The following is a 21,286-nucleotide window of genomic DNA, read 5'->3' on the forward strand; positions in this document are numbered from 1 at the left end:
TAAATTACTGTTTATAAAATGTATAAAATGGTTTTTTCAATCTCAGTAACATTGCACAGTTTTTCCACTTGGTGGCGTCCAAATATTGAGAAGGAACCGTGCTTTATTTTATTTTATTTTTCTTTATTCTTTCTTTTTTTAGGAATCATCTGCTTTAAAATTTAGCAATTCACCTGTTAACAGCAGGGAAATGGTTTGGGGCTTTGGGAAATTATGTATAACTATTTTAAATTATAATTATGAAAACTATACCGAAATATGTAACATTGTGGATAAAAATGTCCAAAATATAAATTTACATATATTCTATATTTATAACTACATAGAGTATGAATATAGCCCCAAAAGTAAAGGAAATATGCAAAAATTACAATAATTTAATTTCTCTCAAAATATTTCATAAGTAATCTTTGCTTCTGTGTTTATTTTTTCCAGCTTCATTGAGGTATACTTTACACACATTAAAATCTACCCATTTCAAGTATAGAGTTTGAAGAATTTTTATAATTGTTTGTAGCTGTGTAACTACTATCACAATCAGTATATAGTTCTATTACCCTAAAAAAAAAAAGTATTTTTATGCCTCTTTTCAGTAGATTCTCTTCCCTGCCCCTTGGCCACAGATAATCAGTGACCTACTTTCTGTTACTATAGTTTTTGTTGTTTAGAATTTCATATAAAGTTGGAATCACAATATAGCATGTAGTCTGTCATGTCTGACCCCTTTCACGTAACATAATGTCTTTGGTATTCATCCAGGTTGTTTCATGTAATAATATTTCATTTTTTTTAATTACCTAATAGCATTCATTCCACAGTATGGATGTCCCGCACATTGCTTATCCCATTTATTAGTTGATGGACATTTAGGTTGTTTTCACTTTGGACCTACACAAGTCTTTGTAGACATATTTACCTTTCTCTTGGGTAAATACCTAAGAATAATGCTACTGAGTTGTATAGTAAGTATATATTTGGTTCTTAAATGCTTTTTAAACTTGATGGGTAATGAAAAATTCACTAGTGAACTGGAAGATACTAATTTTTGCCAAGCAAATTGGAAAAGAAAAATAATATGGTGAGATTGAGCTTAGACAAGCTCTTATTGTACTGCTTGTAATACATCTCCCCTAAAGGCAGTTTGGCAGTTAGGTACTGAGACTTGCTCACATCTTTTGACTTAGTATTTCTATTCTTAAGAAGTTATCATAAAGAAATAATCACAGAAGTATACGAAGATTTGTGTACAGTGATACCCACTGAAGTTTATCATCGTAAAATACTGGAAACAACTCAAAAACCTAATTTAATTTTAGGGGATTAGTTACATAAAAGATGATAGATCTCAATGAAGCAAACTAATCAGCCATTAAAACTTCCATTTTTTAAGGAATTTGAAGAACTTGGGAAAATGCTTATGTGTAATGCTAAATAGAAAACAGCCAGGTAGGAAATTGCACAAATGTGTGTGTTTATGTCTTCATGTGCATATTTGCATGAGGAAATAAACCAAGAAATTTTTATCACTGGTTGTGATAGGTAATGAATTTTTATCACTGGGTAGTAGGTAACGAAGACTTCTGATTTTTTTTTTAAAGGCTTATCTTTTCCTAATATCTGAGTCATTAAATTTACCCAGAGGAAAAATGGATGCCTGGCCAGTGTGGAGGAGATGCAGGAAGAGGTGCATTTCTCTGTAGAGAAATGAGCTCAGGACAGGAAGTCAGGAGACCTGGATGATATAGTCTCAATCTTCTATCGATCTTAGTAAATTAGCTTTTTAGGGTTTATCAATAAAAGGAAAAGATTCAATAAAATTAGCTGGTTTCAGATCCTGTTCTGAGACCTCCCAGGCTCCAATGGTTGAGCTACAGTTTTTGGTTCTTGCTACAACCTGGGCAGCTCCACTGTGTGTCTTTTGGGGATTAAGGCTTAGAATCCCATGGAAAACTCTGGGAATTTTACTATTTGTTGCTGTTGTTTTTAGAATGAGTTCCACTGTTTGGAAGCCTATGATTCCTTGCTGCTGCTGTAATAGGTAAATGCCAGAGATACAAGGTAGAGAAATAGTGCAAATCAACAAAGGACTACTTGAAAGAATTGTATGTACATTTGCCATTCATTATCTTACAAAATGCATAGCTTAGAGAGGCTTATTTATTTTGCCTTTCACTTTCATTTAAGGTCTTGTGTTTTTCCTTTCTTTTTGTTCCAGGCTTTCCCCTCCTCCTCCTCCTCCTCCTCCTCTTCTTTTTCTTCTTTTGGGTCTTTGTTTGCTTTTAAATATAGCTATTAGTATGTTGTTATTTGCCAGAGCAAAAATGGTGGATTGACTTGAAAGAGAGGCTCCACAAAAATCTTTTATAAACATATATTTATATTTTATAATAGGTATTTGTGAGTATGAGAAAAACCACTGAAGTGTAAACTTTAAAATGGTGACTTTTATGGTATGTGATTTATGCCTCAATTTTTGAAATACATGTAAAATGATTGAGTTCTCCTTTCCCATTTGTAAAACTATTTCACTAATACAGCTTATTCCCATTCCATCCTGGCAACTCACACCCCACGCTCCCACCCTCACCCCACCCCCACTTCCCCTGATGAAACGTTGATTTAAAAATAATAACATGGAAACCATTAAGGAATTTCTTTAGTTTCAATTTCCAATGGTCAATGTTACAATCAGCAGTTTGGAACCAGTTATGGGTGGGAGGGGAATATAGGAGGTTAGCATATATCTAAAAATATGATTTGGGAAGTAGCTGCAAATTTCTCTGCAAACTTAACATGCATCCTGGAGAGTTGACTGTGAAAGTTAATTAGCTTCAGGCATCTTAATGCTCTTGTTATATGAAGCTTCTCAGACTACTGCAGTGCAGTGCAATGGATTTAGCAGAGCAATTCCAAATTACTTGGCCAAACCAGATTGCTTTGCTAAACTGGGGAAGAGAGGGTCCTGTAAAATGCTATTTATTTGCACTTGCATTTGGCCAACAGCCTGCTTATTTCCAGACTAAGAATTCCCTGTTCCCATGTGCATGCTTCTGGTGTGAAGCTGAAAGTGTGTGCTGTTATTCAAAGATGAGCACAGGGGACATCCAGCTGGGGGCCTCAACCCAGGAACCTAATGCTGTTTTTGTCCCTGTAATGAATCCTGGTTCTGTTACTGTTACTGCACCGTGTTAGCCATTTTTAGCGATTCTAATTCTGCCTAAAGACTTTGGTCTGTTTATTCATTTCAATTTTGTGACTTTAAACAAATCTTACCTGGTTTCATCGCCTTTTTCTCCATTTTATCTTCTGCTTTTTGTAATTTTTTTGCTCTCTGTGAACATTTATATACACATGTCTCACAAGAGCAGAGTGACCCTGCCTCACATAGACGGCTGAAGCACATGTCTAAATGGAGCTTCCTTTTTCTGTGATACCCAAGTTCTGAGAGTGACCTCCTGTAAGACTGGAAAAGTGCAGTGGTTCTGTCTGTCCTTTGCAGAGCTTCTGTGACAAACACAGCTTACTGTTTGTCAGAATTGGAGGAGTCAGTCCTTTATGTCTTAGGTAACCATTTCTGTAAATTGCATGTTGTGTCTCCCTTTAAACTAGGTGGAGAATATCTTTCTGTCAGTTTTCCGGAAAGAAAAGAGGGAAAATAATCACTTCTTTATTTTTCCTTTAGGAGGGTGATTTGCTTTTTTTTTTTTTTTTTTTTAATCACAACTTGAATATTCTTCTGCCTTAGAATACCTCAAAGAATTAAGGGAAAAAATGTGAATGGGTCAAGGAAATAATGCAATTATAAGCATATTTGAATCACTAATTAGTTCCTCCCCTCCCATTTTCCTGGGCAGCAAATGCTGGTGCTGTCCTGCCCATACTTGCCTCTCTTACTATGTAGGCACAGCTGAGTGAGTTTAAAACTACCAGGATTTTCAAACAACCAGGTGTACAGAAACACACACTGAAAACACCACACCTGTAGACCCAAAGGGGAAATTCTGAAGATATTTTGTTCTAATAGAACAAATTTGTAAGATAATAGCTTCCTTTATAGTTACGGCAAGAAAGAGAGAGGAAATTGAGCAGGGAAAAAGCATCTATATTTGTGCCCTGATCCAAAACTCTCCAGTGGATGTGCTCAGCTTGGCCCTAGACTGGTCTGGACAAGTGCCATGGTAGTTCCCAGAATGCCCATCTGCAGTCTGAGAGATTCTGAGTATCCCCAGGATAACAGCATTATGCTGATCAGCAATAATTACTGCAGTAATTACTGCACACCACTAAGCAGGCTTCTCTTTTTTCTTCTCTCTCCCTCTTTTTTCTTTCTTTCCTTTTCAGTTTCTGGCCCGGGGCAAAGTTTGCCAGGAGCTGCAGCCATCCTGGATACGCAGTGGCTGACCTAATGCTCTACTCCTGGACTTTCCAGAGGCTACACCTCAAAATCAAGTGTTGAATTTTTAAAAATATTCATGTGTAGGCCCCACCCTTAAATATTCTTTTTTTTTTCAAAAAATTTTTAATGTTTATTTATTTTTTGAGAGAGAGATAGAATGTGAGCAGGGGAGGGACAGAGAGAGAGGGAGACACAGAATCCGAAGCAGGCTCCAAGTTCTGAGCTGTCGGTACAGAGGCTGACGTGGGGCTCGAACTCATGAACTGTGAGACCGTGACCTGAGCTGAAGTCGGATGCTTAACTGACTGAGCCACCCAGGCACCCCCCACCCTTAAATATTCTTAACTGAGCCTGCAGTGGGGCATGGGCATCTGAACTTCTTAAATTTCTTGGATAACTCTGATGAGTACTATGGTGTTGGAGTCAGTCCTAATGAGACGGGAACACTGGTAGGGTCACAAGGACAGAGATCCAGCGCTCAGACTATGTAGGTGCAGCTAAGTGAATTTAAAATTACCAAGACTTTAAAACTACCAAGTGTATAAGAAACACACTCTGAAAATATCGTACCTGTCCCTGGCACAGACTGCCCCAGCTGCCTGTTTGTGCTATAACACTGACAGCTCAGCCCCCTTTCCTCCTACACTTGTCCTCCACATACTTGGCCCTTCTCCCTCCTCTCCCCACTGACCATTCCTGTCTTCCTTTTGGGCCATCGGGAATTAAATCAACTGTAGGCCCTGGAAAGGTCTCCATCCTTCTCTGCTAAGCTTGCCTTCCTATAAGTTGAGGATCAGGCTAATACATTGCATAATTGAGCAAATAATTGGAAACCTGTTGGGTAGAGTTCATGTCCTTCCAACAATAGCAGGGCAAACAGGGACCATATGCTATCCACTGTCTTCCCCTCCTTTCTTGAATCCTGTTATTAGCATCATATGGGAAAGCATTAATTTAAAAATCCATTATTTTCAATTCTACTTAGTAATCATGCATTAAAGAAGTATTGTTGCCTCCTAGGTTAAAAAATTTTTTTTGAGATTATACAATGCCTCACAGATAAATTTACATGTGTACATGGTTAAATCCAAACCTTACTCACTCTCCCCTGCACACATAATAACACACCAATGCCAGACAGGTTCACGTTCATATACCTTTTTATGGTGAAACTGCTTTATAAGGCCTGGTAGGTTTTCTGTCTAATTAACTGAAGTGTACCTTCTTGATATAATGGTGTATCCTTGAAGAGATGGTAGCACTTTTTAAAAAAAACAGTCTCTGGTATAGTGGTTTAGACAACAGTTTTCATAATATGTTACACGTTTATTCTTTTTATTTCAAGATCTGATAATGTGTTTCTTATAATGCAGTTGACAAGAGAGTTTATTATATTGCAGGTGACAAGAGAATTTGGTTATTTCTGTGACATACATCTTAAAATTATGACTGATAACATTATAACAGGACATAACAGGTTTTTAGGAATTTTATGTAAGTATATTCTAATATATAACATATAATGTAATGTTTTCATACACATTGATTCTTTTATGCAAACTTTAGAATCATTCTGTTGAGTTTTTTTAATTTTTTTTTTTTTTTTAGCATTTATTCATTTTAGAGAGGCAGAGAGAGACAGAGTGTGAGTGGGGGAGGGGCAGGGAAAGGGGGAGACACGGAATCCAAAGCAGGCTCCAGGCACTGAGCTGTGAGAACAGAGCCTGACTTGGGGCTCGAACTCACAGAGAGATCATGACCTGAGTTGAAGTCAGATGCTTAACCAACTGAGCCACCCAGGCGCCCCAAATTTTTTTTATTTTTATTAATATTATTATTTCAAGTAGGCGCCATGACCCCCGTGGGGCTCAGACTTATGATCCTGAGAGCAAGAGTTACATGCTCTACTGGCTAGCTAGCCAGGTGCCCCCGTTGAGTTATTATTTTTTTTAATACAGAACCACAAGGGTTCTAATGAGAAATTCATATATAATATATATGGAAAATATTTATATTTTCATGCTATTAAATGTTTATATCCAGAAACATGAGTCTGTCTTTATTAAGGTCTTATTATATGTTCTTCAATAAAATGGTATAGTTACATTCTTAAAGGTCTTGTATATTTCTTGATAAATTCATTTCTAGGCATTTTTAAAAACAGCTTTAGTGATGCATAATTCACTTTATAGAGTTGCACAACCATCGCCATGTATCAGTTTTAGGACTTGTCATTACCCCCAAAATTTCCCTCAAGTCTTTTTGCAGCTTACCCCCCTCCTACCCCTGGCCTTAGGCAACCACTGATCTTTCTGTCTCTATAGATTTGCCTTTTTGGACATTTACTGTGAATGGCATCATATGATATGTAATTTTTTGTATCTGGCTTCCTTCAGTTTGCATAATGTTTTGAGGCTCATTTGAATTGTAGCATGTATCAGTAGTTTGCTGATAGTATTTTGATTGCTGAATAGTATTCGAATGTATAGCTATACCACATCATTTTTTTTATCCATTCATCAGTTGATGAGCTATTATGAATAATACTATTATGGACATTTATATACAAGTTTTATGTGGAAATATGTTTTCATTTTTCTTAGGTAGATTCCTAGGAGTGAAGTTGCTCAGTTGAACAATAAGCTTATATTTTTAAAAAATTACGAGACTTTTTAAAGTAGGTATACTGTTTTAGATTTTCACAAGTAATGTCTGAGGATTTCAGTTACTCCACGTCATCACCGACATTTGGTAGTGATGTCTTTTTGATAGTAGTCATTCTAGTGGGTCTATATTAGTTCTCTCTAGCTACATAACACATTACCCCCAAATGTAACTGCTTAAAATCAAACATTTATTATTTGGCAGTTTCTGTGGGTCAGGAATGTAGATGTGGTTAGCTTGGTCCTCTGGTTTAGGGTTTCACAAAAGATTGCATTCAAGGTGCTGCCTCTGGCTCTTTTCACCTCAAGGCTTGAATGGGGGAGAATCTGCTTCCAAATTCATTCAAGTAGTTGTTAGTAAGATTCAGTCCCATAGGGTGTGTTGGCCCTGTTCCTCCTTGGCTGTTGGCTGAAGGTCTCCTTCAGTTCTTTGCCACATGAGCTTCCCCAAAGGGCAGTTCACATATGGCAGCTGGCTTCCATTAGAATGAACAGGTGAGAGAGCAAGAGAGGGTGAATGAGACTGAAGCCAGTCTTTTTGTAACTTAATCTCAAAAATGACATTACTTAGAGACTACCTACCACATTCACTATGGTTTGTTTGTTTGTTATCACTGTGGTTTGAATTTGCATTTCCTTAATGACTGATGATATTGAATACCTCTTCAATATGTATTAGCCATTCATATATCCTCTTTGGTGAAATATCCCTCAAAATTTTGCCCATTTAGAAAATTGAGTTGTTTGCCTTCTTACTATTGAGAGACAAGAATTCTTTAAATACTCTGGATACAAATACTTCATTAGATATTTGGTTTGTAAATCATACTAGTCTTCTGTTGATAACAATTACTGCAAGTTTCGCAGTTTAAACAACACCAATTTTTATTATCTTACAGATCTATAGGTCAGAAGTGTGGTGGGAGGTTTTCACTGGCCTAAAATCCAGTGTCTGCAGCTGTACTCCTTTCTGGAAGCTTTAGGGGAAAATCTGTTTCCTGCTCAGTCAGGTTGTTGGCACAATTCAGTGTCTTGTGTTATAGGACCAATATCTCCAAGTTCTTGCTGGTTGTAAGTTGAAATGAATGGCTTAGAGGCCACTGAGTTCCCTGATTCTTGGCCTCTTACCTCCACCTTCAAAGCCACTTCATCACCAACAGGTCAAATCTTCCCCATGCTGTGTCTCTCTTACCTTTCCTCCTCACCAGTGTCTCTCTCAACATAGCTGGGAAAGGGTCTCCTCTTTTAAGGACTCATGTGATTAAGTTGGGAACATCTAGACAATAAAGGATAATCTCCACATCTCAAGTTCTTTAACATTCATCATATCTGTAGAGTCCCTTTGCCATGTAAGGTTACATACTCATAGGTTCTAGGGATTAGGAAGTAGACATGGGGAGGGGGGCATTACTCTGCCTGCCATACAAATATTTTCTCCCAGTCTATGGCTTATCATTTCTTTTTCTTTTTCTTTTTTAATGTTTATTTATTTTTGAGACAGAGAGAGACAGAGCATAAGCGGAGGAGGGGTAGAGAAAGAGGGAGACCCAGAATCCGAAGCAGGCTCCAGGCTCTGAGCTGTCGGCACAGAGCCCGACGCAGGACTCGAACTCACAAGCTGTGAGATCATGACCCGAGCCCAAGTCTGGATGCTCAACCGACCGAGCCACCCAAGCACCCAAGCATTTCTTTTTCTTTATGGTGTTCTTTGAAGTGCAATGTCTTTAATTTTGATGAAGTTCAGTTTATTGATTTTTTTCTTTCATGGATTATGCTAAGAATACTTTGCCTAACCCAAGGTCCTGAAGCTTTTCTGTTTTCTTCTAGGAATTTTTATAGTTTTAGCTCTTCAATGTAGATTTATGATCCACTGTGAGTTAATTTTTATATATGGTTCTAGGTAAGGATCCATTTATTTTTTATTTTTTTAATTTTTTTGCATGTAGCTATCCAGTTATTTCAGCACCATTTATCGAAAAAACTCTCCTTACTTCACTTGAATTGTTTTGGCACCTGTGTTGAAAATCAGTTGGCTCTCATTGTCAGGATTAAATTTTGAACACTCAGTTCTCTTCCACTGATTTGTATGTCTCTCCTTGCACCAATACAGCACTGCCTTCTTTTCTAGGTGTTTTTAAATTTTTGTTACTGTTAGGAACAGAGTTAAGATTATTTTGGATTTAAAATATTCTTAACTCAGAAATATTTTCCTGAAACCTACGGAGAGTTTAATATTTCATCTACTATAACACTGTCTTGGTTTTGGAACAGAAGGAAAATGCAATTTTTATGCCGAAATTAGGTAACTTGAAAATTACTTTGAATCTGTTGAATTCTATCTTGCAGGACTAAGGTGCAAAGATAACAGATATTTTGATATTAGTGTTACGTTAAGTATTTTGATGAATAGCATTTAATTTTGTATTTTGAATTCGAATATAGGTTATATTATTATTATTATTGTTATTATTTGCTCATATTCCCTTGGTACAAGGAACATTTCCGAAGATGTGATTATCTGTCTTATTTCTGGAAGGTCAATCTCTAGAATCCCGTAGACTCTGCAACAAGCCAATTCAGAGCTTGCCCAACATGGATGAAATTTTCAGCGAAGCCCTTTTGAAGATGCGGAAGCAGCATCCTGGGTGCCTTTCTCAGGAGACTTGTGTCCGTGCAGTCCAGGCTGCTGTACAGTATCCCTATGAGGTGGGCATCAAGAAGGAAGAGGAGCTGTTTATGTACCTTCAGAAATCAGGGCAGGCTCAAGCCCTGCAATATGCTTTCTTTGCTGAGAGGAAGGCAAATAAGTGGTCAGCTCCCTCTGGAGCATCCTGGAAAACGGCGTCCGCGCGGCCCATCTCCTCAGTTGGTGTTGTCGGTAAGAACGTAGTGTGGTTAAAGTCATTTTCCAAATCTGCACATATAAAGTGATACCATTTGCTTAGGGCCACTGGGTATCAGACTCTATGCTAAACACGTTACTTGTGTAGCTAACTTATTTTGCACCCCAGCCCATGAATTATCTTCATTTTACATGTGAGGCCTAGAGACACCAACCTTCTCAACAGTAAGCTAAACACAGGTGGTGTAAGGGTCTACATTCGGTCTGTCTGACTCCAGACTCGGGGCATTTTTTACTCATCCCCTCCTCTTCCTTGCATGAATCTCTCACTCCTGGGTTTCCCAACAATGGTTATTACTTCTGCCACATTTCAAGGTATGGTCTGTCACTCTTATAGCTAGGTATTTGGAATGAAGGCTCTGCCTTTCTGGTCCCTGGGTCCATTCACTTCTCGTCATTCAACATCACTCTCCTCAAATCTCTCTGCACCCTGAAACAGTGACCTTAATTTTTCCCTCAGCGATTTTCCCAAACAAAACGTCTTCTTTCCTCAGAAGCCAGCCCTCTGATTAGCTTCTTTGTGCCACTTTCCTAATCTTCCTTTGCTCTTAGTCTTGACCCAAGAATGGTCTTTGGTGGATTTTATTATTATTTTTTTAAATATAATTTATTGTCAAGTTAGCTAGCATACAGTGTATACAGTGTGCTCTTGGCTTCGGGAGTAGACTCCCATGATTGATTGTTTATATACAACACCAGAGCTCATCCCAGCAAATGCCTCATCCCTCAATGCCCATCATCCATTTTCCCCTCTCTCCTGCACCGCCCCCATCAACCCTCAGTTTGTTCTCTGTATTTAAGAGTCTCATATGGTTTGCCTCCGTCTCTCTTTGAAACTATTTTTTCCCCTTCCCGTCCCCCATGGTCTGTTAAGGTTCTCAAATTCCACATATGAGTGAAAACATAGGATATCTGTCTTTCTCTGACTGACTTATTTCACTTAGCATAATACCCTCAAGTTTCATCCACCTTGTTGCAAATGGCAGATTTCATTCTTTCTCATTGTCAAGTAGTATTCCATGATATATATAAACCACATCTTCTTTATCCATTCATCAGTTGATGGACATTTGGGCTCTTTCCATAATTTGGCTATTGTTGAAAGTGCTGCTACAAACAGTGGGGTACATGTGTCCCTATGAATCAATACTTCTATATCCTTTGGATAAACTTTTAGTAGTGCTATTGCTGGGTCATAGGGTAATTCTATTTTTAATTTTTTGAGGAACCTCCACACTGTTTTCCAGAGTGGCTGCACCAGTTTGCATTCCCACCAAAAGTGTAAGAGGCTTCCCGTTTCTCCACATCCTCGCCAACATCTCTTGTTGCCTGAGTTGTTAATTTTAGCTACTCTAACTGGTGTGAGGTGGTGTTGCAAGGTGGTTTTGATTTGTATTTCCCTGATGATGAGCAATGTTGAGCATCTTTTCATGTGTCTGTTGGCCATCTGGATGTCTTCTTTGGGGAAGTGTCTATTCATGTCTTCTGCCCATTTCTTCACTGGATTATTTGTTTTTTCAGGTGTTGAGTTTGGTAAGTTCTTTATAGATTTTGGATACTAACCCTTTATCCAATATGTCATTTGCAAATACCTTTTCCTATTCCATCACAAAAATTAACTGTTGGGACTTCATCAAGATAAAAACCTTCTGCACTGCAAAGGAAACAACCAACTAAAAGGCAACTGATGGAATAGGAGAAGATATTTGCAAATGACATATTGGATAAAGGGTCTCTGGTGGATTTTAAACCTACCCGGAAATGGTAAGCAAAATGTTATATGTGTCAGCTTATGTACAGTCTTCTGGTGGAGGAAGTCCATAGTTTACTGAAAGTGTCAGCTTTCTTAACTCTCACCCAGCTCTCCAGCACCAACCCAGTTTGGAGGAAAAGACCCCGCTCAACATCTTCTCGCCCTATTGTATCAGTCACACTGTGCTCCTTCCAGTCTGGACTCTGCTCACTTTTGACTTTTTTTAATGCTTATTTATTTATTTTGAGAAAGAGAGCAAGAAGCACATGTTCACAGTAGGGGAGGGGCAGAGAGAGAGGGAGAGAGAGAATCCTAAGCAGGCTCCATGCTGTCAGCACAGGACCTAACCTGGGACTCAATCCCATGAACCATAAGATCCTGACCTGGGCTGAAATCAAGAGTTGGACGCTTAACTGACTGAGCTACCCAGACACCCCCCACTTACAGTTTTTAAACAAGGTGGATAGAGAGAGTGAGACAGAGAATTATGAATGTTCCTTTTTTTTTGTGCTTTTTCAGCAGCACCAATATTTATTCCTAGTTGATGTGCACTTAACCTGTTTCTTCTTCTCTATATTCCTTCACGTCAAGAATAATTAATGCAATACAATTGCAAAGGTGAAATAATATATCAGTATTGTGTTGGTCAATCATTGTTTGAGAGTTTCCCTAGTTCCTTGTTGTGAGCCTTTATAAAAAGATTCTAAATTCATGTCTGACATGAAATGTCTAAAAGTCTGAAGTTGTTTTGCTTCTGTTTTTGTTTTTGAGTTTGTTTATTTATTTTGAGTCAGAGAGAGGGGGAAAGAGCTGGGGAAGGGCAGAGAGAGAGAGGGAGAGAGAGAATCCTAAGCAGGCTCTGCGCTATGAGTGGAGAGCCCAATGCAGGGCTCAATCTCATAGTTTGTGAGATCATGATTTGAGCTCAATCTCACAAACTGTGAGATCATGATTTGAGCCAAAATAAAGAGTTGAGTGCTTAACTGACTGAGCCACCTAGGTGCCTCTGAAGTTGTTTTTTTTAAGTGTACCCCATATTGTTCAGAAAAATATTTGTAAAAGCATTTAAGGGGCACTTGCGTGGCTCAGTTCGTTGAATGTCTGACTTCGGCTGTGCTCCTGATCTCAACAGTTTGTGAATTCAAGCCCCATGTTGGACTCTCTGCTGAAAGCTCTGAGCCTAGAGCCTGTTTCAGATTCTGTGTCTCCCTCTCTTTCTACCTCTCACCTGCTTGCACTCTCTCTCTCTCTTAAAAATAAATAAACATTAAAAAAATTTTTTTGAAGAAAAAGCATTTAAAATACATAGATGATAACTTGGATACAAATAAAGTGAGAGTTTGGTCATCTCCCCCTTCTTCATGCCTGTCCCCATACTGCCCTGTACTTGTTCATTGTGACTCAGCCTCCCACTGTACCCAGTGCCCTCTGGAACGCTCCTACAGCCTCTTCTGCTTCACTAATGACTCCTTGTCTGTCTCCTGCCTGAAACCTTGCTTACTCTGGGCACCTCTCTCAGGAGAATGCTACTGCTTCTTTCACGGCCCAGGAGTCCCAGTGGCACTTCCCAGTTCCCTTCTCAGACCATTATCTCTTTCAAGACACTCCTCTGTAGCTCTGCCATCTGCTCTTATCGTTCTGTCCCTCCTCATTACTGTATTGCGCCCCCCACCCCCACCTCCACTTGGCTGAAAATTCTGGTACCTGGCTCACAGTTATCCACTTTCCCCCAAATCCAGCTGCCATCCTGATTGTCTTCATCATCCGTGTGGACAATGCATCCAGTCCTGTTCCTTCCAGGTGCCTTTGCCTCCTCAGATCCAGTAATGTTCATATACTTCAATTCCATGACCCCTACTCATGCCTTTACCATGGGTCTTGTCTTTACCCTGAATATTTCTCCACCTCTGAAATTCCAAATCCAACCTTTACCCCACAACCTTGTATCTTCCCACATCTTTTAGTTGGTTATTCCAACTGCATCCGTTACTTGATCAGCTCCCCTTATGTTGACTTTCTTATCCATTCAGATTTCATTTCCAGGGTCATCATGTCAGCCACACTCTTGTCAGTGACTTCAAACACTCCATGACTTACCGCCCTGTCACTCTGCCGTCTGGCAAAACCCCAACTGCGTACTTCCACGAGCCCATTTCCAGGCTTCTCAGAACAGGGCTGGGCGCTCTCAAAGCCATCAAAAGGGGAGGAGACTGCAGTGGACTAGAACTGCAGAACCAGTAGTGAAAGCAGCCCTTATTCTTTATTTACTTCTGTCAAAAGAAGAGGTTCTTGACCAGATTTAATTCCATGGCAGTTAAAGACAATAGGTTGTTAGGGAAGCAGGACTCCTTGCTGTCTATATGTGTTTAATGAGGAAAAATTAGGAAACTAAAGTCAATATCAATATAATATGTACCTTTGAAAAGGTAATTCCCAACAGTGAAAAGCTTGGCTTTTCAGCCCTTTGTTTGTGAGATCTTGGAGACACAAGTTTGTGAAAAGAAAAATTAGGAGCTAAGAACTTTTTAAAAGAAATACATATTGTGTTTTCATGTATGTTTTGGTTTCAGTGATTAAATGATCTGTGTCAGTTTATCATCAAGCTAAAGAGAATCTAAAATTATGGCTAGGACACTTACAAAAAGCATTTATGGTTTGGATTATGAGTGGATTTGTAGCCAAAGGTCATTTAGCAGATCTCTAAGAGATGAGCTCTGAAGAACTGAACTCTATTGGGGCACCTGGGTGGCTCAGTTGGTTAAGCATCCGACTTTGCATTAGTCCATGATCTTCTGGTGTGTGAGTTGGGCTCTGCACTGATGGCTTGGAGCCCGGAGCCTGCTTCTGATTCTCTGTCTCCTTCTCTCTCTCTGCCCCTCCCCCACCCAGGTGCTCACTCTCTCTCCCTCACAAATAAATAAATAAAACATTAGGAAAAAAAAGAACTATACCTTCAGAAGTTGCCTTTCCTTCCCTGCTCTGTTGTCAGTTCTGAGATATCACTTACCTTACGCTACACTTTACAAATTGCTTTCACACTACATTTTGTTAGTCCTTGTTGTCTCTGTGAGATTATAATTTCTATAATGGTAGAAATGTTATGTGGAGCTTGAGACTGAGAGCCGGGAGGCCAGGGTTTTGAACTCCATGCTCTACCTCCTATTTACCCAGGCTAAAGTTTAGGATACAAGTTGCCATAGCAGTGAGAGCTATCCAGCCTTCTTGCTACTGAGTGAAATGCAGATGTTTATTAATTTTGGAAAACTAAACGTTTTCAAATAATGTAATATATTTGTTATATTAAGTAAGTTAATACAATTTGAAAATTAAATATATCCCAGAGAAACAATGATTTCTGATGACTGATAGCATTCTGTATTCAAAAGCAATCCCAAAGCTGGTCAGTGGGTTTCATCCACAATGGGTTTCATCAACAAAATGGTTTCATCCACAATGGGTTGGTTAGGTAACAGATAACCTGCTGCTGTAATAGATAATACTGGTTTAACACAAAGATTTATTTCCTGCTTGCTCCATATGGTCATCTAAGACCAGTTTTTTTTGTTTTCTGGTTTTTGTTTTTGTTTTTTTTTTTTTTTTCCAACTAATGGCTCTGCCATTCTCCTTTGGAGAGAGTCAGTAAACTTTTTTTGTTAAGGGCCAGATAATAAATATTTTAGGCTTTCTGGGCCATATCATCTCTTTAACAACTGCTCAACTCTGCACACAAAAACAGCCATAGATAATATGGAGTCAAATTAGTGTGGTTGTGTTCCAATAAAACTTTATTTATGGGACTGAAATTTGAATTTGATATAATTCACATGTGTCAGAAAATATTATTCTTTTTTGTTGTTGTTGTTTTCAACTATTTGAAATGCAAAACCATTCTTAGCTCACCGGCAGTACTAAAATAGGCAGTGGGATGGATTTGGCCCTCAGACCATAGTTTGCCAGCACCTGCTCGACAGTCTCCTCCAAGGCCTTACAGTTGTTCTCTGCATCTTCTACATCCTGGTAGTAATGAGGGATCTTGTGTGAATTGTTAGAGTTCTTTACATATTTTGATGCAAGTCCTTTACTAGATATATGATTCCATGGTTCTTGTTATTTTCTTTATGGCATCCTTTGAAGCACAAAAATTTTTAATTTTGATGGTGTCTAATTTATCTATTTTTTTCTTTTGTTGCTTATGCTTTTGGTATCATGTCTAAGAAACCATTGCCTTATCCAAGGTCATGGAGATTTACTCATAAGAGTTTTATAGTTTTAACTCTTCAGGCTGTGATCCAATTTGAATTAATTTTTGTAAATGATGTGAGGTAGGAGTTCAACATCATTCTTTTGCATATGGATATCCTGTTGTCCCAGCATAATTTGTTGAAAAGACTATCCTTTCCCCCATTGAATTACCTTGGCACCCTTATCAAAAATTGATTGGCCATAAGTTATGAGATTATTTCAGAACTCTCAATTATATTTCATTGCTCTATTATGTCTATCCTTACACCACACTGTCTTGAATACCATAGCTTTGTCATAAATTTTTAAATTGGGAAGAGTGAATCCTCCAACTTTGTTCTTCCTCTTCAATATTATTTTGGTTATTCTAGATTCCTTGTATTTCTATATGAGTTTTAGGGATATCATGTTAATTTCTGCAAAAAGCCAGTTGGATTTTTGATAGGGATTACATTGGATCTTCAGATCAATTTGGGTAGTGTTGCCATTTTAACAATATTAAGTCTTCTGATCTATGAACATGGGTTGTCTTTCTATTTATTTAGGTCTTCTTTAATTTATTTCAACAATGTTTTCTGTTTTTTAGGGTACAAGTCTTACAATTCTTTCTTAAATTTATTGTGAAGTATTTTATTCCTTTTAATGCTATTGTAAGCAGATTTGTTTTCTTAATTTCATATTCAGATTGTTCATTGCTAGTATATAGAAATAAAATTGATTTTTGTATATAGATCTTGTATAATGCAACCTTGCTGAACTTGTTTATTAATTCTAATAGTGTGTGTGTGTGTGTGTGTGTGTGTGTGTGTGTGAATATTACTGAATGTCCCATCCTCTGGAGCACTTAACACAGTGCCTAATCTTAACTAATATTCAATCCATTTGTATTTCTTGAGAGCTTGTTTGGAGGTTCTAGCAGCTACTCTATACCCTTGACCAAAGAACAGTCCTTCTGTATCAGGGAAGGTTGCCCTCTTCAACCAAGAATGCGGCTTCTATTTGTATTCCTTGAATTGATCTCTTTAAATGCCCCATTGCCACAGAAGCCTCTCATTTACTGAGTATTTTCCAGTTCCCAACATCACTGAATCATTCTTTCTCTGCTTCACTCTTATCTCCAGGCTTGGGAACAATGGGCCGAGGCATTGTCATTTCTTTTGCAAAGGCCAAGATCCCTGTGATTGCTGTAGAATTGGACAAGAAGCAGCTAGAGACTGCCGATGGGATAATAACCTCCGCTTTGGAAAAGGAAGCATCCAAAATGCAGCATAGCAGCCACCATTGGTCAGGACCAAAACCCAGGTTAACTACGTCTATGAAAGAGCTTGGTGGTGTAGATTTAGTCATTGAAGCAGTATTTGAGGAAATTAACTTGAAGAAGCAAGTCTTTGCTGAATTGTCAGCTGTGTGCAAGCCAGAAACTTTTTTGTGCACCAATACTTCCGCCCTGGACATTGATGAGATTGCTTCTTCCACTGATCGCCCTCACTTGGTCATTGGCACTCACTTCTTCTCACCAGCTCATATCATGAGGTTGTTAGAGATTATTCCCAGCCAATACTCTTCCCCTACTACTATTGCCACAGTTATGAATTTATCAAAAAAGATTAAAAAAATTGGAGTAGTTGTAAGTAACTGTAAGGGATTTGTTGGCAATCGAATGTTAAAGCATTATTACAATCAGTCATATTTCTTGTTAGAAGAAGGCAGTAAGCCAGAAGAGATAGACCAGGTGCTAGAAGAGTTTGGTTTCAAATTAGGACCTTTTAGAGTGTCAGATCTTTCTGGATTGGATGTGGGTTGGAAATGTCGACAAGGGCAAGGCCTTACTGGACCTACGTTGCCTCCAGGAACTCCTGCCCGAAAGCGGGGCAATGAGAGATATTGCCCAATTCCCGATATGCTCTGTGAATTAAGACGATTTGGCCAGAAGACAGGTAAGGGTTGGTACCAATATGATAAGCCATTGGGTAGGATTCACAAACCTGATCCCTGGCTTTCTGAATTTCTGTCACAGTACAGAGAAACCTATCACATTGAACCACGCATCATTAGCCAGGATGAGATCCTTGAGCGCTGCTTATATTCACTCATCAATGAAGCATTCCGTATCTTGGGAGAAGGGATAGCTGCTACTCCAGAGCACATTGATGTTGTCTATTTACATGGGTATGGATGGCCAAGGCACGTGGGTGGGCCCATGTTCTATGCCTCCACAGTTGGGTTGCCGACGGTGCTAGAGAAGTTGCAGAAATATTATAGGCAGAATCTTGATATTCCACAACTAGAGCCCTGTGACTATCTGAAAAAATTGGCTTCCTTAGGAAACCCTCCTCTGAAAGAATGGCAAAGCTTGGCAGGACCCCCTAGCAGTAAATTGTGATTCAGCCTTCCAGGTTGTGCCTCACATGCTGACATCAGGTGATGCTCACTGAATTTCACTGAAATTAAATCTGAAAATCCAAAGTAAGATTGCTCTGAAATACAAAGCAAAAGAAATAATTGGTTAGATAAACCTTCTCTTTGGGTCTTCTGTCTGATTATTCTAATGGGTCAAATCTTTAGGAGTGTGCTTCCTATGCCTCTGAATCTGTCCCTATCGAGTAAATTATTTCAATCCCACTGAATAAACTGTGTTAATACCAAAATAGCTAAGGAAAGAGACTCATGAATAAGTTGAGGCTTCCAAGTGCTTTGATCATTGGAGAAGGGTGTCATCAATTAATGACTGAAAAATGCAACTAAGCCACAAATTCATTTTATCTCTTTAAAACTCACACACATGGCACTGGTAGGAAATCTTATGGATCTGTCATTCAACAAACATCCATTGAGCACCTCCTGAGCATCTTGCACAGCATGTGGCAAACCTGGAGTCCAGAGGGGCATTAATCCAGCATGGAAAGCTGTGATGAAGTTTAGTCCATAGTCTGCGAGGTGGAGTGGAGATAGTTGGCAGGGTTGAATCAACAATGAGGGTCTTTGTGAGTGAGAATGGAAAGTTGCTCAAGGAGAGGCAGAAGTAATTACCAGAAAGAGAGGAAGAGTGTCAAAAGCATAACAGTATTAAAGTGGGCAAAACACAGTTGAGAAATAGTGAGGGAGTCAAGTACTTCACACTAGAATGGGGAACTCAGAGTAGCTTGGCAAGTCATACTTGGTGTATTACTTCCATCTACAGCCCAGTTACATGTGCACAGTTGTGCTTGCTGCTTGTAAGGCGCTCAGTAATGTTTGTTGATAATTTCCGCAGGACCAGGAGATGTCTACAACCTATCTTTCTTTTCTGTGCATGGAGACGAAACAGAAAGTAATCATTATTGATTTAATGTAAGAAGGGATCTTAGAAAACATCTAATCTCCTCTGATTCTATGATAAAGTAATGATGCCAATTTCCCGGTCATGATGAGCTTTGTGATGCCGGATATGCAAATTGTTGAATCTTGAAAAGTCTGACATGACTGCAAAATAAATTCTGTATAGTTTTGTTATAATTATAAGAGTTCTCTTTATACTTTTAATGGGCTGGTCAATGCAAAAACTTGTACACAAGTGTTTATAGTAATGTTCTTCATAGGAGCCCCAAGTTGGAAACAACCTAAATCTCCATCAACTGGTGAATAGATGAACAAAGTATAGTATAGCTATATATAATAGAATGTTTGGCCATAGAAAGAAATAAAGTACTGATATTTACTACAACATGATGAACCTTCAAAATGTCATGCTAAATGAAAAAAGCCAATCACAGAAGGCCACATATTGTATAGACATTTATATGAAATTTCCAAAGTAGGCAAACCTGTAGGGAAAGAAAGCAGATCGTAGGATGCCTAAGACTGGAATAATTAGGGGCTAGGGAATGGGGAGTGACTGCTAATGGGGACAGGGTTTCTTTTTGGGTTGACGAAAACGTTCTGAAATTATTGTGGTGATGGTTACATTACTCTGTGAATCTACTAAAAACCACTGAGTTGTGTAGTTTTAAATGAGTGAATTGTATGGTATGTGAATTATTCCTCAGAATTGTCAGTAAATAAGTAAATAAACAAATGGGCTCAAGTTGTCTTTTAGTGTGATATAAATGAACTTTCATAGTATTTTCACCTATGAACCCAAATAAAATTATCAAACGTTCTGATAGAGAAATATGGAATGAATATGTTTTCTGTTATCAAAAACAAAAACAAACAAAAACCCTAGAGTGTGCCTTGAATTGTAGTTTAATTTAGAATAATTTTTAAATTGTATGTTGCTGGATTTTTATATAAATTGGTCCTTGAAATTAAAGATAACAATAGAAAAGGGGCGCCTGGCTGGCTCAATCAGTAGAGCATGCAACTCTTGATTTGGGGTTGTGAGTTTGAGCCCCGTATTGGGTGCAGAGATTACTTAAAAATAAAATCTTTAGGAGTGCCTGGGTGGCTCGGTCAGTTAAGTCTGACTTCACCTCGGGTCATGATCCTGCTATTCATGAGTTTGAGCCCCATGTAGGGCTCTGTGCTGACAGCTCAGAGCCTGGAACCTGCTTTGGATTCTATGTCTCCTTCTCTCTCTGCCCTTCCCCACTTGCATTCTGTCTGTCTGTCTGTCTGTCTCTCAAAAATAAATAAACATTAAAAAAATTAAAATAAAATAAAAAATAAAATCTTAAAAAAAAGACAACAATGGAAAAGATTTCTGGGGACACTTGGTGGGGGGCTCAGTCGGTTAAGCGTCCGACTTCGGCTCAGGTCATGATCTCACGGTTTGTGGATTGGGGTCTCACGTTGGGCTCTGTGCTGACAGTTCAGAGACTGGAGACTGCTTCAGATTCTGTCTCTCTCTCTGTCTCTCTCTCTGCACCCCTTCCCACTCACACTCTCTCTCTCCCTGTCTCTCAAAAATAAACGTTAAAAAAAAGAAAATATTTCTGTAATTTCTTGCAGCTTGGTCTGCAAGGTGACTTATTTTCAAATTAATGTTAAAGTGCATGCACACACATACACACTTTTTCTTCTTTAGACACTGAGTGGATTTTATTCTTTTTTTCTCTTTTAATATTTATTTTTGAGAGAGAGAGAGACAGAGCGCGAGGAGGAGAGGGGCAGAGAGAGAGGGAGACACAGAATCTGAAAGAGGCTCCAGGCTCTGAGCTGTCAGCACAGAGCCCGACGTGGGGCTCGAACTCACGGACCGCGAGATCATGACCTGAGCCGAAGTCGGCCGCTTAACCGACTGAGCCACCCAGGCGTCCCTGAGTCGATTTTATTCTGAGTTCTTAAAACTACACTACCCTCTAGATTGGGGCTTTGAAACTAAAGTGTCTATGAGTAGATTTTATGAGTCA

The 21,286-nt window shown here is 38.8% G+C and overlaps 1 protein-coding gene across 1 annotated transcript in view; it reads left to right on the plus strand.

Moving 5' to 3' along the window:
- The window catches only part of EHHADH (enoyl-CoA hydratase and 3-hydroxyacyl CoA dehydrogenase), a 46,885-nt gene extending 26,932 nt beyond the window's left edge, over positions 1-19,953 (plus strand). Inside the window, exons 6-7 of the mRNA XM_007083606.3 lie at positions 9,596-9,937; positions 17,078-19,953. Of these exons, the coding sequence (XP_007083668.2) occupies positions 9,596-9,937; positions 17,078-18,339 (1,604 nt within the window). The 3' untranslated portion in view covers positions 18,340-19,953. The remainder of the gene's footprint in view (positions 1-9,595; positions 9,938-17,077) is intronic.
- The last annotated feature ends 1,333 nt before the right edge of the window (positions 19,954-21,286 follow it).

This window comes from Panthera tigris, chromosome C2 (assembly GCF_018350195.1).
Source record: "Panthera tigris isolate Pti1 chromosome C2, P.tigris_Pti1_mat1.1, whole genome shotgun sequence".
NCBI classification, from domain to species: domain Eukaryota; kingdom Metazoa; phylum Chordata; class Mammalia; order Carnivora; family Felidae; genus Panthera; species Panthera tigris.